A 16,227-nucleotide genomic window follows, 5' to 3' on the forward strand; every position below is an offset into this window, starting at 1 on the left:
GACAAAACACGTATGGGCAGCTAAACTTTCCGCAAGCTCGCAGCTTTATCCAAGTGAGCTCTGGATATGACTACACCTGCGGGCTCGTCGAGGGTGGCGAGGCTCTTGGGATCGTTCCACCGCTGTTTTCTCCCGCGCACAGCCGAAATCGCCTTTAGTGTTTTGTGAACGCACACTTGCGGACTGGAAAAGGACACTGGGACTGTGGACGACCAACGGCTTTAAAAGCGAAGACCGGCATTTAAATCGCTACTCCTATTTGGTAAGCAAATTAAAGCTAATTTACTACTAATTCACGCACCAACCGTCCGGGTCAACTCTAAAGTCAACAATGTTGACTTTTAAAACATTGTCTGTTGATGCGTAAAATATTCTTATTATATTGTTGTACACTTCTTTTAAGTTCTATTCGATGTCGTAGCAAAGCAAAGGAAGAAATAAAACCTTGGGCAGTCTTTCATTCCCTAAGATTCCTGGTGAGTTTCATAGGGCCGTACGATCTCAAGCACGAAGTTCCAGTAATGGATATATCCAACTTGGAGACCATCGATTCAAGAGAAAGAGCTCTCCAAGCCCTCGGGGGAAGCTGGGGATTCTTCCTGTTGCTAGGACATGGAATTCGGACGAGGTCGGTTTTGCGACCAGCTTGGGGCAGCCTGGCAGACGTGACCTTGCGATCCAAGCAAGCTTTCCGCAAATCTGGCGCGCTACCGAGTTATGAAGCGGAGATTATCGTTATGTCCAGGCGGCTGCTGGAGCTCTTCTCGGAATCGCTGGGACTTGGAGCGAGCGAGCTCGTTAACATGAGGCTGAATCACTGTCCTCCCTGCAACTCACCCTAGGAATCACGGACATAAACACCTTCGCAATCTTGGAAGGACATCCAATTTCTTCACGATGGAGCGAGGGTGACTACCAGGCCTTCGGCCGGAGCTCTTGTGGTCAACATTGGAGACCAGCTCCGGTATGCTCTCAGATGCTTGCTCTTTAGTTTGGATTGAGTTTTCTTCTCGATCGCTAGATTCTCTCTAATGATAAGTTCAAGAGCGTGGACCATCGGTCAATCCCAAAAGAGCTCGAGTTTCGATCGTAATGCCCTTTGTATGGAGAATATACCAAAACCTCCAAATATCTTTGGCGGGAATTTTGTGTAATAAAGAAAAAATGAGTAATATCTTGTCTCGATTTGTGGGTGTCATTTTTGCGGAGGGGCCATGCTAAAAGCAAATGCTTCCATACACGCATCTCGTCTATAGGTCAATTCTAAATCTGACTTTTCAGCGCATCTAAAGCGTGATTTATCGTAGCAAAGGGGAAAAAAGAATCATGGGCAGTCTTTCGTTCTTCAAGATTCCTGGGGAGTTTCACAGGGCTCCGGATCCACACCCATGGAAAGATCTCGATCACGAAGTTCCAGTGGTGGACATATCCAACTTGGAGGAGACCGACTCAAGGGAGAGAGCACTCCAAGCTCTCCGGGACGCCTGTGAGAGCTGGGGATTCTTCCAGTTGCTAGGACATGGAATTCCCCGCGAGCTCAGCGACGAGATGATGGAGGTGGCCTACAAGTTCTTCGATCTTCCAGCCCAAGACAAGCTCGTCTACTACTCGGACAATGTCTTGGACGAGGTCGGTTTTGCGACCAGCTTCGAGCCTCCGAAGTTCGAGGTGTCCAAGAGTCGGCGGCCAAGCGCAACCTGGAAGGAGTTTTTCTTCCAGATGTGCTCCCCACCTTGCGATCCAAGCAATCTTCCAGAAAATCCCGCGCGCTACCGAAACGTCTCCACGAGTTATGGAGCGGAGATCACCGCTCTGGCCAGGCGGCTGCTGGAGCTCTTCTCGGAATCTCTGGGACTTGAAGCGAGCGAGCTCGCCGGGAGATTCGAAGGCGAGCTCATGTCCATGAGGCTGAATCACTATCCTCCCTGCCCGGAGCCACAGCTCACCATTGGAATCCAGCCTCACTCGGACATAAACGCCTTCACGATCTTGCAGCAGGACGTAGAGGGCCTTCAAGTTCTTCACGATGGAGCGTGGGTGACTCTCAAGCCTTTACCCGGAGCTCTCGTGGTCAACATTGGAGACCAGCTCCAGGTATGCTCTTGCTTTCTTAGATTCTTTACATTGAGTGAGTTTTTCTTCTCGATTGATCGCGTGCTAGATTCTCTCCAACGATAAGTTCAAGAGCGTGGAGCATCGAGGAGTGGTCAATGCCGAAAGAGCTCGAGTCTCTATCGTCTGCTTCTACAGCCCCGGTCTGGGTGCTCGCATTAGGCCCATCCCGGAGCTTGTCAACGAGGAATGCCCCGCGAAATACACCGAAAGTTTGTATGGAGAATACGCCAAAGCCTCTCTTAGCATGGAGCTCAATAGGAAGAGCGCTCTGTCCACTCTCAAAGTTGACGTATGAAAAGATAATTTTGTTTTCGAACAAAAAGAGAATCTTAAGCTTTAGAAAAAGTAAATTCAAAGATGATCATTCTCAATACATAACACTTCTGTAATGTTTGAAATAAATGGATAGTAGTCGTCTAAGAACTTTCATCATATTTTGCCACAAAAGAGATCATTTTGAGAGTTTTACTCCATGCTCGTTCTTGCCTCTGTGGTGCTTGCAGCTTCTTCTATGATCCAATGCCAGGCCGCCGCACCAGAACGCAACCATGTAACACCACTGCGTTTCTTGACACTGCCTCCACGTTTTCTGCCCGTGCCACCGGTTAGCTCTTCTCGTTGTTTCATCTCCCTGGAACAGGGTTGCAACTATGCCGCTTGCTCTTGCCACAGTTCACTTAAAGCCCGCGAAGCTCGAGCTGCCAAGCACTCTTTTCAACCTCTGGAATAAACACTAGTAGCAAATTGTTTCAGAGCGCAGAGATCTGGAAACGTAATCCTTTCCATTAGTTTGAGCATCTGACCAAGAAACGTGTTTATGCTTACTTGCGAAGGCACAGAGGAGCACAGACTACGAGCCTCTTCTGGGGCAGCGATAGCACTTTGCGAACAGTCCAAACTCGTGAGCTTGGTTCCTTAGCACGCTGATGCTCGCCCACGTTGCAAAGCCACCGGCCATGATTGCCATCCAAAGGATGGCTCCCAAGTTCATGCAGTGGAGACTTAACCAGCTCGTGCCAAACGGAGGCTGCTCGATTGCATTCTAAACAGCAGTGAGGTTAGATTAATCTTTAGAACCGTGCCAGAGGTTTCATGCGGTACCTTTTGAGATTTGGAAGTCCAGAAGACGAGCACGGACGCAGCACAGGGAATGACGTATAGCCAGGTCATAAAGATGGACCCAGCCGCCGAGCTTAAAGTTCCATAAAACGGGAACATAATAGCCACCAACAAGGATCCCAAAAAGACCGGAGTTCTGACCAACGTTTTCTTCCAGTAGCTTGAAGACTGATGGATTTTAAACCACTTCTCTACAATAATATATAGAGGCTGTGAGCAAATCCCATACTGGATGAGCTGCTCAGCACGGCCGTCAATAGTATAGATAGAGAACCGCGTGTGAATACCTGATGTAGGAGCATAAGAACCACTGCCGCATCACGAAATTTTGTGCGTGGGAGCATAGAGAAGACATTGTACTGCACGTTGTCTCCGAAAGCCCAGTAGACGCTTATAATCGAAAACAGCACCACAGGTGTCATGAACAAGTCCGAATAGAGAGAAGTCAGCTTGTATTTTGAAGGTTGCCACATCGCATCCATTAGCTCTCTGCAAAGTAAAGATTCAAAGTCGAGTCTAGAACTTGAGTAAATGCTTACACTGGGATCGCATGAGCTCCAAATATGATAGTGCTAGCAAACCCGTTAAAGTAGCTCCTGATGCTGTGTGGTGCCGTGTGCCTCACGTCGTTATCCTGCACGAAGCTCAGAACCGCTTGAAACACACAATATATACCTGGTGAATCGCCAAAGAAGCAAATGCCATATACAAAGCAGTGCAAACGATCATCACAAGACCGGCGAAAGACCACATTCTATAGTTCCGAAGGGAGGGAATGAAGACAGTCGTTGCAAAGCATGAACCGAGGACTAAAGTCCAAGTTCTTCGTTCTAACTTGTCATTGATGTAGTATACTACGCTGCAAACATTCGAATTTCAACGATTTGGAACACCGAATTCATCACTTACTTTCCAACAGCAACCATTTGAATAGCTGCAAAGCTGAACATGATTCCAAAGCTAAATATCAGTGTGATTGTTTCCCAGCGGCGTCCTAAAAGACCGCCAAGAACCTCGTGCATCTGCTAGACGTAAAGAATGTAAAGACGTAAAGAACACGAGTTTCTTCGTGAAAAGCCACTCACTCCACCTGTATAGTGTGGCGCTTGAAAGAGTGGGGGTTGTCTTTCAGCGTATTATGACGATACTGCAGGTATAAGGTGTTCATCATCCAAGAGCTCCAGCAGCCTACAGTAGACTGAATCAAGATAGCAAGTATGCCAGAAACGAATCCCATTTGCGACATTGCAAAAGGTAGCGACAGCAGCAATTGCGATATCTGTTAACAAAGACCAGAAATTCCAGTGGAAGAAAAACAAAAACCATACCTTGGTTGTCGACATGTTCAACCAGGCATCAACGGTAGAACCCCCATCGCAAAAGACCGTCGAAAAGAAACGCGAAATCGTGGGAGTAGAACCAAACGAGATGTGAATGCCAGACGCACTAGCGCCAGACGAAACATGAAGAACATAATTCGCTTCTCCAGTCTCTGCATCGGCATCATCGTAGGAGGACATCCTTAGATCTTGCGGCAGGGAAATCTAAAGGTTTGTGTGCATACCATATTATGAGGTCAAATATTCTTGTCGATGTCTGATCGCATCTTACGTTATAAGCATGTTCTAGCGATGATTTCTTCCGCCTTCTCATCAAGCTGCGCCACTAAGACATGACGGAATGTGATCATCACTTCCAAGCCTGTGGGAGTTATTTACAAAACATACTAAAACTATTACGTACGTACTACGTATTTACGCCCGGTCAAGCTGGGTGGGTCCATAACACGTAACGTTCAAGTCGGTCAAGTAGAGGAACTTTACCAATTGAATCTGTGCCAAGGTCCTACAGTGAAAGCAATATCGGTCAATCTCCTCAATCGTCACTCCGGCACTCACCTAAAGAACTCGAAGAGCCCTGAGCGGCATGGAAGACGAAAGTTGGATGAAGCTCATATTGATCAACCAGGGATACTTCATCTCCTCGTCCCTCAAGGCCTTGGTGAAGCTCAAGGTACCTGACATCCTCAACAAAGCCGCACCCTCGCTCTCCCCAGTAGAGATCTGCGACCAGCTGCCGCTCCGCAGCAAAGCCACTCTAGATTCTTCCGCATCTCAGCTGGGTCGACTTATGCGTGCTCTGGCCATGTTTGGTGTCTTCCAAGAGTGCCCCTCGTCAGAGGGAGAACAGAGGTATGGCCTCAACGCCGTCTCCAAGCACCTAGTCACAGAAGGCAATAGCGAATCAATGGTACCATCGATGATGTTTTTCCCGAAGCAGTATAATGTATGGGACTTGTTACCTGACGCTATACTCGAAGGTGTACAGCCAGGCTCCAAAGCTCATGGTGGAAAGTCGGTGTTCGAGCTGGACCCAGCCATCGTCAAGGTGTTCAACACCGTCATGTCAGCTTACACGAGACGGACCATGCGGCTCGCTCTGCAAGTTTACGACGGCTTCCAGCATGCGGAGGTGATTGTGGATGTCGGTGGCAGCTTGGGAGCGTCTCTAGAAATCATCCTTGCCAAGTACCCGAACGTCAAAGGGATTAACTTCGATCTCCCAGCGGTCGTGGAACACGCTGCAAAAGTACAAGGTTCGTCACAAATTTGTATGTGTCTTGAAATGCACTTACTATCTAATCTTCAGGTATGGAAAACGTCGGAGGAGACATGTTCGTCTCCGTTCCTCAAGGAGACCTCATGTTGCTGAAGGTAAAAAGATGTCTACGGCCAAGATGGAAAATCTAAGAGCTAGACTTTGGCATTTACTTTTGCAGTGGGTTCTACACGACTGGAATGACGAAAAAGCTATCAAGATCCTTGAAAACTGCCGCCAATCACTTGCAGAGGGAGGCAAGGTGGTGGTAATTGATGCACTTCTGCCGGAGGTTGCTGAAAAAAGCGACGAATATAGCCTGGCTGACAAGAATGCAGTTTTGTATGATCTAGCTATGCTAACAACAGGAGAAGCAGCAAAGGAGAGAACTTACAAGGAGTTGGAGCAAGTTGCGATGGCTGCCGGCTTCTCCAGCTTATCAGTCAGAGCTAGAGTCGACTCTGCCTCCATTATCGAGATCTATCCTTAAAAATTCCAGACAATCAGTGCAATCCAGATATTTGTGAAACGCATTACCTGCTTGATGCTGTTGCTGGTTGCTGTTCGCGAGAAATCACGTCGTCCTCTGTATCGTCACTGGTTCCATCACTAAAGTCGTTACTGTCGCTCACTTCTGTTGGATGATCACTTTCATAAGTTGTGTCCTCCAGTTCTTCATCGTTAACGGCCTTGGAAAGATCCGGCTCAGCCTCAGGCGAGGAATCTGGAGTACAAAGACTGCTCCGGCTTCTTCTTCGCGGATCTGTTAGAGGTAGCAAGCTCCGCTTAAGTGGTCTCTTCTTCCTTGAAACAAGCGCCAGTTCCACGTACTTCCGACGCAAATCAATGTACGGGGACATCTCAATCTTGTAGTCCCAGTGGTAAGCTTCCCTCAAGAACACGAAGTAATAGTTGTTGAGCCGTTCCATGGCGAAGAACAGCGATTCCCTCCGCAAAAAACTTGGCCAAGTCCTCTGGAAGCTGGAGCTCGTCTTTGAGAATCGCTAGATCTCTCACATTCGCTCGCTTCAGCAACGTCAAGCTTAGAAACTCGTGACACACCGCGAGAGACCGCTTCCGTGCCTCTGGCGAGCCATCCGGATCGTCAACTTTAACACCACGCTCGTATGGAGAATCAAACCGGCGCTTCTGGAAGGACAAGAGCTTCAAGTATCTGTCCCTTTCCATCTCGCAGTTGTTCTTGAAAGCTACTCGAAAGCTGTGAGCATTTCCCTCGCAAAACTTGTCCTTGCGGCTCGGGTCAATATGTTTTACCCCCCGGAGCTCTCGAGCCGTGACCGCTAGCGCTGGATCCCAAGCCCCCAGCTCCAGCATCGCGTCGTCCTTTTGGTTCCTGGTGATCGTGAAAAAATCCGGGAACCTGACCAGGGTGGTGGTCTCGAAATCCTCGGAGAAGCCAAAGCACGGCTTGAGAATGTTAAGCTTCTTCACTGGAATCCTCCCTTCCTTGGCCATCATCAAGAGCTTCCTCAAGACCTGGATAGCATACGGCTCGTGCTGCTTTAGAACTTCCTCCTCCCTCTTCATGAGGTGCTTCATCGTCTCGGTCAGCTCCACAATCTTACGGGACTTTTTGTCACACATCTCAAACATGAGCCGGAATTTCCTCAGAAAGAAGTCGGAGTCCCTGTTGCGAAATCCCAGCTTCTTGGCGACCTTTTGGAACCTTTGAGACGAGCTCCGTGGCAGCCACGGCCCCGGCCACACGATGGATGAGCCGCATTTCCTTCTCGCGCACGGCGAGCTTGGCGTAGGTCATCGCGTCCTGGCCGCCGCTGAATCCGCCCATAGATCGCTTGCTCCAGACCATACATCCTGTAAGAATGCGAATCCCTGTGGCGGATCCCAGTACCTGGCGTTGCCGCATCGCCCTTGTAAAGCCCTAAACCGTTCTTCCCGCCAATGGGAAGAACCCTAAAAAGAAGGAACTTAACAGTGAATCATCTAACATAGACAAGACAATATTATTGTCCTCGTATATCTAAGGTGGTTCTCGAGCAATTTGCACACTGCTTGCAGAGGTCGCACTTATCCTTGCACAGCTCCTCGCGCAAACTGCGCATGTCCTCACCCAGTTCCTGGCGCAGTTTGTGCAGCTCCTCACTCAGTTTTTTGTGCAAGTCCTCGAGCAAATCCTCGCCCAATTTGCGCAGGGCCTCCAGCAACATCTCGCCCAAGTCCACAGTCTCGCTACAAATCAAAAGTCAAACAAAGATGAGGAACAAACAAACTTACGTGATGGGGTGGATTTCATTCACACCCCTTAACTTGCAGTCGTCTTCGAACACTCTGCAGTGCTGTGTCACGGGACACCAAGATGTTAACAGTAGTAGTGCTGTCATTAAAAGTATTTGATTCATGTTAGTTTTTGCCGAAGAAACCCAGTAGATCCAAGAGCCTTTAATCTTAGCCGTCTACGGGTGGTGATATGAGACTGTTCAAACGATTGCTTTGGAAAGCCCAGAAGTTTAGCTATTACGCTGAGATCACCCTGGTCAGCGCATGGAAGATTTTCTTGCTCTCCTGGAGCAAGTCGGACAATCCGAACTCGGACGGCCGGGCTCCATACAGGAATTCCTTCGCGCTGTGCTTGCTCGAGGCGGGAACACTCATGCCATCGTGCTCAGGAACTTTTCCAACGCAAAACAACACAGATGCTCCAAGCACTCCCATGTTTGTTCTGAGCTCCGGTGGCTACTTCACTTTCGGACTTAGCTACGAGAGCAAAAACCACGATGCTGGGGGAATTCCACGATGGCCGTTCCATCGGTTTACAGGAATGTCAGCTATAGCAGCTTGAGTGCCGGACAGGATCACGTCTGTCCGCTGAGAAGCAGTGGAAAGCTAGACTGCTGGGGATCAAACGTGGATGGGGAGCTAGACGTACCGAAAAATCGCAGCTTTGTCATGGTGAGCTCTGGCTATGGCTACACTTGCGGGCTCATCAAGACTGGTGAAGCGTTTTGCTGGGGGTGAGATGCTCCATCCCGTTCACTGGCCAGTGGTATCACCTTTGGTGCTTTGTTCTCCGGAGGAACACACGCTTGCGGTAAAGAACAGTAGCGCTCCGGTTTGTTGGGGATATAACGACCACGGACAGGAGGTCCAGGGCCGGTTGACGACCCAAGCATTTTATTCGCTAGCTTTGAGACTGTTCCACTCATGCGGAATAGTGAAGGACACAGGGAACGTAGTCTGCTGGGGTGACAATGCTTTCAACCAGACGGATGGCCCGAAAGGCGAGACCTTTTCAGTCATTTCAGCTGGAGACTACTACACTTGTGGTGTGAGCTTGAAAGATCCAGAGAAGCAAGCAGCAGTACCAGCTTGTGCAAGCTGGCTCGAAGAGGTGTCCGGTTGCTGGCGATCGAGTGTGTCTCGAGTGTTTACGAGGCAACAAGCGGTGCACGGGAACCGAGCCAACGAAATTGCATCAAGGAACTTAGCAGTGGGATTTTCCATGGGAGGAATCTTCATTCTTGGTGCTGCTGCTTTTACAGCGGGGTATTTTCTTCGGCGACGACACAAGCGTCCATTTCAATGTGGCTGTTTACCTTGGCGAGGGAAACCATCCACATCGGAGGAATGGGAGATTCTAGCAAACAGGCTGGTGACTTTCAGTAGCTCGGAGATCATCCACGAAGGCTACCACTCAGACATGATCGTCGAGAAAGGTGCCCGCAGAGTGGTGTATAAGCCTGTTCTTCCGGATGGACGAGCGCTGGCTTTGAAGAAATCCCGTGCCGATGACAAGTCTTTGATGAAGGAGCTGTCCCTGCTAGCCAGATTACACCACACTTATCTCGTGAACTTGGTGGGATACTGCGGCTCGCTCTTCGACTGCCTTTTCAAGAAGCCAGAGATCAGGCTGGATTGAATTCGCATCGCAGCACAGGCAGCTCGAGGACTGGAGTCCTTACACAAGTATGCGTCTCCAGAAATACTCCATCGAGATGTGAAAGCAGCAAACATACTCTTGGATGGGGACTGGAACGCTTGTCCGACTTTGGCTTCTCCCTCTCGACGTCGGGGAGTAGCACCCGGTTCATGACAATGGTCGGAACACCTGGCTACATGGACCCGGAGAGCAAACCATCAAGTTCACCACCAGGAGCGACGTCTACAGCTTTGGAGTGGTGCTGCAGGAGCTCCTCACAGGTCGACAAGCGATTCAAAGCTCGGAGAAGCTCCGCAGAGCTGGAAGAGGTGCTCGAGCTGGCCCTCCAGTGCACAGGCTTTGATGGCGATCTTCCTCCCAGTATAAGCGGTGTTGCGAACACTCTGGAGCGTGTGTTGAGCACAGTGGTGAGACGTCCAGAGGAGAATTTCAGTGCCTCGAGCAGTACTACTACGAATGTTTTTACTAGCAGCAGCTGCTCGAAAGAACTCTGAAGTAGCGAAATAATTAAGCATTTTGAACATTAATGTTATCCAAATTACGCTTAAACTGTGGTATCCTTGATTTTTCTGTGTTTTTTAGTGAGATTTGGCAACTAGACATCTCCTTTTTCTCTGTCAAGATCCCAAGCGCGTGGGATGAAAAGTCAGCGTTTTGGAAAAAGTTTTCTTGGCATCCAGTCGAGGTGAGCTAGACCTTTCTCTCCGGGGAAATGGCTCTTGGATGTTCTTCTCGATCCATGCGCTCACTCCTGGCATTGCTTTGCATAGCTCTTCTGCCATGGGCTTCTCTCTCCGTGGGGACGCTGAACACTCTGGGACCGATGTGGAGCAAGTCGGACAATCCCGACTGGAACGGTCGGGCTCCATACACGAATTCCTTCGTGCTGTGCGTACTCGAGTCGGGAACTCTCCTGCCATCGTGCTCAGGTACGTTTGCAACGCAAAACAACACAGATGCTCCGAGCACTCCCATGTTTGCTCTGAGCTCCGGTGGCTACTTCACTTGCGGGCTTAGCTACGAGAGCAAGAAGCCATTTTGCTGGGGGAATCCCAACTCGACGGTTCCATCGGTTTACAGGGATGTGAGCTACAGCAGCTTGAGCGCTGGACAGGGTCACGTCTGCGCTCTAAGAAGCAGTGGAGAGCTCGACTGCTGGGGACAAAACACGTATGGGCAGCTAAACTTTCCGCAAGCTAGCTTTATCCAAGTGAGCTCCGGATATGACTACACCTGCGGGCTCGTCGATGGTGGCGAAGCTTTCTGCTGGGGATGGGATCGTTCCAACGCTCTTTTCTACCGCGCACAGCCGAAAAACGTCGCCTTTAGTGTTTTGTTCTCCGGAGGAACGCACACTTGCGGACTGGAAAAGGACACTGGGACTGCGTTTTGCTGGGGGTGGAACAACTTCGGACAGTGTAGCTCATACGCGGAGGACGTGAAGTTTTCTTCGCTAGCCTTGGGACTTTTCCACTCTTGCGGGATTGTGAAGGGGAAGGGGAACGTAGTCTGCTGGGGAGACGGTGCTTTCAATCAGACGGCTCCACCGAAGGACGAAGCGTTTTCGGTCATTGCGGCTGGAGACTACTACACTTGTGGCGTGAGTTTGAACGATTCGCAGAGAGTCAAGTGCTGGGGGAATTCAGTGGTGGTTACGGGGAACGTCAAAGTGAGCCAAGGACTGTGTAGCAGTCAAGCATGCAGCGTCCAACAGTACGAGCTTTCGGAAGATAATTCGAAGAAATGCCCGGTTGCTGGAGATCGAGTGTGTCTCGACTGTTTACAAGGCAATATGAAGTGCATGGGAGCACCAAGTCCAAGTCCAAGTTCTTTGCAAAAGATTAACAAGGATCTGGAGAAACCGAAAAGTACGAGTGGTTTGGCAGTAGGAATTTCGGTGGGGGCAGTAATAGCAGTGATTCTTGCTGCTGTTGCGGGATACTGTATCTGGAGACGAAGAGCTCAAGGATCATTCAAAACTAAGGCATGGGAAACCTTCGCAAACAGGCTGGTGGCGTTCAGTGGCTCGGACCTCGTCCGTGCTACAGAAAACTATCGCTCCGAGATGATCATTGGGAAAGGTGCTAGCGGAGTGGTCTACAAGGCTGTTCTCCCGGACGGACGAGCACTGGCTTTGAAGAAATCTCGAGCCGGTGACAAGTCTTTAGTGAAGGAGCTCTCCCTGCTGGCCAGGTTACACCACGCTTACCTCGTCAACTTGGTGGGATACTGCGCTCAAGAGCAGCTCCTGGCTTTCGAGTTCATGGAAAACGGCTCGCTCTTCGACTGCCTATTCAAGAAGCCAGAGATCCGACTCGACTGGTTTCTAAGGATCCGCATCGCAGCACAGGCCGCTCGAGGACTGGAATACTTGCACATCTACGCATCTCCACAGATACTCCACCGAGACGTGAAAGCAGCAAACATACTCCTGGACAAGGACTGGAACGCACACTTGTCCGACTTTGGCGTCAGCCTCTCGCCCTCCGGAAACACCACGCAGCTCGCGACGATGGTGGGAACACCAGGCTACATGGATCCGGAGTACTTCCAGACGGCGAAGTTCACCACCCAGAGCGACGTCTACAGCTTTGGAGTGGTGCTGCTGGAGCTCCTCACAGGCTGCCAAGCAATGCTAAGCTCCGAGAGGAGCTTGGTCTCGTGGGTTCTTCTCCAGCGCGGCAAGAGCAACACCTGCTCGCTGTTTGATCCGAGGATTTTCCTTCCAGAGAACACGGCAGCGCTGGAAGAGGTGCTCAGGCTAGCTCTCCAGTGCACAAGCTTCGATGCCGAGCACCGCCCAACGATAAGCTCCATAGCCAGCACCTTGGAGCGTGTCTCGAGCCCAGTGGCGGCACGCCCGGACGAAATCTCTAATGGATCGAGTGGTACCAACGTGTTCACCAGCAACTCTTGGAATTGATACCCAAGAAAAGAAAAAAGCTTTCGTGTGTTCTTGTTCCACCGAAAGGCCATCTCTTCAAAAGAGACAAACGCGCCAAAACAGAGCGAGCATATTCCCTGAAAGAGAAAGGAGAAATTTGGATTATACACGCAATGACGTGGCGCCTGGTCATTCGATCCACATTGCGCTGACTCAGCAGGCCTTCCGCCCTAAAATATCAGGCATGTGCGGCGATGTGAATCGCGTCTCAGGCGCGCTGTTCATCGCGCTAGAAATCGATCGGCCGCGTCGCCAATCTCATCGCATTCCTCTCGTCTTCTCGACCTAGGAATGCCATAGCGCGCATTCTTTTTTCCCCAGCGAGGGGAGGTTTTGGTGCGAGGCGCGGCGGATTTTTTCCAGTTTCGCCGCGGTCAGCTGCTGGATCCGCGATCCACCGGCATAGTTCTTTGATTCTTTTGGAGAGGAAGGCCTTTGCTTCTTTCTCTCTGCCCAAATTCTTCTCGACTGCCGCTACTGCCACTGCTATCGACATGACAATCACGCCAGATATCACGCTGGCCGATGGGAGCCTCGTGACTCATGGGGGAGTCTTGCTGGCCAATGTCCCGGACAACGTTACTCTCACTGTGGACTCTCAGAGTGGAGTTTTTCTCGGTGTCCAAGCTCTTGAGAAAAGTTGCCGGCATGTCTTCACTCTTGGTGTTCTCGAGTAAGTCCTCGTTTTCCCTTTTCCTTGGTTTTTCGAGCTTACAAACTCGTTGTTCCTTCAGGCGTCTTAGATTCTTGTGCTGCTTTCGATTTAAGTTATGGTGGATGACCCAGAGAACTGGGACTTGCGGCAGCGATGTGCCGCTGGAAACTCAATTCCTTCTCCTTGAGAGCAAGTCCAGTGATGAAGCTATCTACACGGTGTTTCTTCCGATGGTGGAAGGTGCTTTCAGGTCCTCATTGCAAGGCAGTGCCGAGAACGAGTTGGAGATCTGCCTTGAAAGTGGTAAGTGTTACTGCTTGATTTTTTTTCGTTCCTGATGCGTGTATCTATTGTTTTCTCGTTTTGTCAGGGGATCCGGCAGTGGTTTCGCTGCAGGGACTGCATACGTTGTATATCCACTCTGGTTCAAATCCATTTCAAGTTTTAAATGATGCGATGAGGTAAGAGAACTAGTTTGAGTGAGCAACTTCTAAGCGCAAGAAGTCTATTTTGTTGCAGGGCCGTGAAATCCCATCTTCAAACTTTTTCTCTCCGGACTGAGAAGAAAGTAAGCCGTGGTGCGACATGAACTTTGTAAAATTCTTGTGTTCTTGTTTAGCTTCCAGGAATGCTAGACTGGTTCGGCTGGTGTACGTGGGATGCATTCTACACTGATGTCTCCGCGGCTGGTGTGAGGAACGGATTGGAAAGGTTGGAATCTTAATGATTTTCAGCAAAGTTTCCTTATCGTGACAGCTTTTTGCTTCTTTTTTTTCTGCAGCCTTTGTGCCGGCGGAACACCGCCTCGATTCCTGATTATAGATGATGGATGGCAGTCAGTGGCGCACGACGATCCACCCGGATCCGTGCAACAAGCTGAGACACAAGTCATTACAAGTGGCGTGCAGTAAGCATCAAGCTATTTTTATTGGCGAGTTGACGCATGTCTCTTTTCATGATCTCTCAGGTTTGCCAAAAGATTGACAGATATCAAGGAAAATCATAAGTTCCAAAGAAATGGAGAGAGCGGGCTTCACCACATAGTTGCTGAGGCCAAAAGCGAATACAATCTCAAGTGAGTTATACTTTCATATCTTTGGTCAGGCATGAATGCTTATTTCGTTTTGCCTTGGCAGATATATTTACGTGTGGCATGCTGTGCTGGGTTACTGGGGAGGCTTGCAGCCTGGTCTATACCAAGCAAAATTGGCGTACCCATCGATTTCCCCTGGCCTGCTACAGCATCAACCAGATATGGCACATGACAGCCTTACCTTGCATGGTTTGGGACTTGTGGATCCAAACCATGCTTTTGCTTTCTACAACGAGCTCCACAGCTATCTTGCCAGTAGCGGCATTGACGGGGTGAAGGTTGATGTCCAGAGCATTCTGGAAACGCTTGGCGAAGGACATGGTGGCCGAGTACAGCTGACAAAGAAGTTTTACCAAGCTCTTGAAGCATCGATTGCTCGAAACTTTCCAGATAATGGCTGCATCGCCTGCATGAGCCATAACACCGACGGTTTCTACAGGTCAATTTAGTTCTGCTTCGTTGTTTTGACTTGCTGCGTCGCTTGCAGTTCAAACAAGACCGCCGTTGTTCGTGCGTCAGACGACTTTTGGCCAGCAGATCCAGCATCACATACTATTCATATTGCTTCTGTCGCGTACAACAGTCTCTTCCTTGGGGAAGTTATGCAGCCAGACTGGGACATGTTCCAGGTGAGTTTTGTTTCGTTTGCTGTTTTTCAAACTCAAAAGTAATTGTCTCGTTTCTTCGCGATTCAGAGCTTACATCCGGCAGCTGAGTATCATGCTGCTGCTCGAGCAGTCGGGGGCTGTGGCGTTTACGTCAGGTACGTAGCAATCAAACCTCATGTGAGTGTCTGATACGATGTTCTTACGTTTCAGTGACAAGCCCGGGCATCACGACTTCAATTTGCTGAAGAAGCTAGTTTTACCAGATGGCTCCGTTCTGCGAGCTCAACTCCCTGGACGGCCTACTCGTGACTGCCTCTTTTCAGATCCCACACAAGATGAGAAAAGGTAAAGAAAGAGAACTTCTCAAAAGCCTCGACATACTTTGGGGTTTTCCACAGCATTTTGAAAATATGGAACGTGAACAAGCACACGGGAGTGATAGGTGCTTTCAACTGTCAAGGTGCCGGATGGTGCAAAGTAAGCAAGACCTACAGGATTCACGACGATTCTCCAATGACCGTCACGGGAAGCATCCGTGCCTGTGATGTTGAGTTCCTGGACACAGTCGTAGCAGCCGACTGGAACGGCGATGCGGTTGTTTACAGTCACAGAGCTGGTACGTTTCTGAAAGTTATTGACTGGAAGCTTTTCTCATGCCGATTTTCTTCCAGGCGAATTAGTTCTTCTCCCGAAAGGCACCGCAATACCAGTGAGTTTAGAGCACTTGAAGTATGAAATCTTCACGATTGTACCAGTCAAGGTAAGGATTTTCACCACGATTTCCAGGAAAGTTTTGTTAAAACTCTTCGTTTTGCTCGCGCAGTGTATCTCGGAAGACTTGGTGTTTGCTCCAATCGGTCTTGTTAACATGTTTAACTCCGGAGGGGCGATCACGTCCCTGGATTACGCGGTCGCGGAGGCCACAAACGATGGAAGTGGCAACGCAGTGACTGAAAATCACAGTCCGTGGATGTGGTGTGTTTGGAGCTTACTCCTCCAGGCGACCAAAATCAGTGACATTGGAATCGTCTGGAAATCTGGATTTTTTCTATGATTCTAACACTGGATTCGTCAAGATCGATCTTGGAGAGAGAGGAGGTGAACTCTCTATCGCTATGTAACAGTTACCATTTTTTAAAAAGTCGAATATTCTGGAGGATCGTTTACAAAGCGAAT

At 49.6% G+C, this 16,227-nt stretch overlaps 6 protein-coding genes across 7 annotated transcripts; 4 read left to right on the plus strand and 2 right to left on the minus strand.

The window, feature by feature from the left end:
- Positions 1-1,291: 1,291 nt before the first annotated feature.
- On the plus strand, positions 1,292-2,472 carry LOC9659656 (flavanone 3-dioxygenase 2). The gene is made up of 2 exons (XM_024669784.1): positions 1,292-2,094; positions 2,162-2,472. The coding sequence occupies exons 1-2, from the start codon at positions 1,327-1,329 to the stop codon at positions 2,408-2,410; spliced, it is 1,017 nt and encodes a 338-aa protein (XP_024525552.1). The 5' UTR covers positions 1,292-1,326; the 3' UTR covers positions 2,411-2,472.
- A 52-nt stretch (positions 2,473-2,524) lies between these two features.
- Positions 2,525-5,208, minus strand: LOC112344641 (auxin transporter-like protein 3). 2 transcript variants are annotated; one of them, XM_024669781.1, is made up of 11 exons: positions 5,133-5,208; positions 4,982-5,079; positions 4,799-4,935; positions 4,563-4,726; positions 4,325-4,513; positions 4,144-4,256; positions 3,910-4,093; positions 3,774-3,868; positions 3,522-3,723; positions 3,217-3,471; positions 2,525-3,157 (listed from the first exon to the last, which is right to left on the minus strand). In XM_024669781.1, the coding sequence occupies exons 4-11, from the start codon at positions 4,575-4,577 to the stop codon at positions 2,966-2,968; spliced, it is 1,245 nt and encodes a 414-aa protein (XP_024525549.1). In that variant the 5' UTR covers positions 4,578-4,726; positions 4,799-4,935; positions 4,982-5,079; positions 5,133-5,208; the 3' UTR covers positions 2,525-2,965. The 2 variants fall into 2 exon arrangements, with proteins under 2 accessions (XP_024525549.1, XP_024525550.1); XM_024669782.1 differs by lacking the exons at positions 4,563-4,726; positions 4,799-4,935; positions 4,982-5,079; positions 5,133-5,208 and having other exon boundaries at positions 4,320-4,409.
- LOC112344642 (flavone 3'-O-methyltransferase 1-like) lies at positions 5,097-6,375 on the plus strand. The gene is made up of 3 exons (XM_024669783.1): positions 5,097-5,830; positions 5,884-5,948; positions 6,014-6,375. Exons 1-3 carry the CDS (start codon positions 5,161-5,163, stop codon positions 6,320-6,322), a joined length of 1,044 nt encoding a protein of 347 aa, XP_024525551.1. The 5' UTR covers positions 5,097-5,160; the 3' UTR covers positions 6,323-6,375.
- Positions 5,973-7,736, minus strand: LOC112344643 (protein ROOT PRIMORDIUM DEFECTIVE 1-like). The gene is made up of 3 exons (XM_024669785.1): positions 6,370-7,736; positions 6,227-6,312; positions 5,973-6,151 (listed from the first exon to the last, which is right to left on the minus strand). The coding sequence occupies exon 1, from the start codon at positions 7,444-7,446 to the stop codon at positions 6,694-6,696; it is 753 nt and encodes a 250-aa protein (XP_024525553.1). The 5' UTR covers positions 7,447-7,736; the 3' UTR covers positions 5,973-6,151; positions 6,227-6,312; positions 6,370-6,693.
- A 2,672-nt stretch (positions 7,737-10,408) lies between these two features.
- Positions 10,409-12,782, plus strand: LOC112344674 (putative receptor protein kinase CRINKLY4). Its single transcript, XM_024669929.1, has 2 exons — positions 10,409-10,436; positions 10,522-12,782. The coding sequence occupies exon 2, from the start codon at positions 10,575-10,577 to the stop codon at positions 12,672-12,674; it is 2,100 nt and encodes a 699-aa protein (XP_024525697.1). The 5' UTR covers positions 10,409-10,436; positions 10,522-10,574; the 3' UTR covers positions 12,675-12,782.
- Positions 12,783-12,857: 75 nt separating this feature from the next.
- LOC9658435 (probable galactinol--sucrose galactosyltransferase 2) lies at positions 12,858-16,207 on the plus strand. The gene is given in 15 exon segments (XM_024669927.1): positions 12,858-13,368; positions 13,430-13,653; positions 13,721-13,811; positions 13,870-13,918; positions 13,970-14,061; positions 14,132-14,257; positions 14,318-14,425; positions 14,487-14,882; positions 14,931-15,072; positions 15,139-15,206; positions 15,262-15,396; positions 15,450-15,667; positions 15,723-15,811; positions 15,875-16,000; positions 16,002-16,207. Coding segments are annotated over 15 exon segments (2,214 nt in total). The 5' UTR covers positions 12,858-13,189; the 3' UTR covers positions 16,173-16,207.
- Positions 16,208-16,227: the final 20 nt, after the last annotated feature.

This window comes from Selaginella moellendorffii, unplaced genomic scaffold (genome assembly GCF_000143415.4).
Source record: "Selaginella moellendorffii unplaced genomic scaffold, v1.0 SELMOscaffold_5, whole genome shotgun sequence".
Lineage (NCBI taxonomy): Eukaryota > Viridiplantae > Streptophyta > Lycopodiopsida > Selaginellales > Selaginellaceae > Selaginella > Selaginella moellendorffii.

Excerpts from the sequence above, each read along its gene's own strand:
- LOC112344643 (XM_024669785.1), bottom strand. The coding sequence starts at position 7,446 with ATGTTTGAGATGTGTGACAAAAAGTCCCGTAAGATTGTGGAGCTGACC.
- LOC112344641 (XM_024669781.1), bottom strand. Across the intron at positions 4,094-4,143 it reads CAAATGGTTGCTGTTGGAAA|CGTAGTATACTACATCAATG; the intron begins GTAAGTGATGAA and ends GAATGTTTGCAG. Across the intron at positions 3,158-3,216 it reads GGACTTCCAAATCTCAAAAG|AATGCAATCGAGCAGCCTCC; the intron begins GTACCGCATGAA and ends ACTGCTGTTTAG.
- LOC112344642 (XM_024669783.1), top strand. The coding sequence starts at position 5,161 with ATGGAAGACGAAAGTTGGATGAAGCTCATATTGATCAACCAGGGATAC. Across the intron at positions 5,831-5,883 it reads ACACGCTGCAAAAGTACAAG|GTATGGAAAACGTCGGAGGA; the intron begins GTTCGTCACAAA and ends TCTAATCTTCAG. Across the intron at positions 5,949-6,013 it reads GAGACCTCATGTTGCTGAAG|TGGGTTCTACACGACTGGAA; the intron begins GTAAAAAGATGT and ends TTACTTTTGCAG.
- LOC112344674 (XM_024669929.1), top strand. The coding sequence starts at position 10,575 with ATGTGGAGCAAGTCGGACAATCCCGACTGGAACGGTCGGGCTCCATAC.
- LOC9659656 (XM_024669784.1), top strand. The coding sequence starts at position 1,327 with ATGGGCAGTCTTTCGTTCTTCAAGATTCCTGGGGAGTTTCACAGGGCT. Across the intron at positions 2,095-2,161 it reads ACATTGGAGACCAGCTCCAG|ATTCTCTCCAACGATAAGTT; the intron begins GTATGCTCTTGC and ends ATCGCGTGCTAG.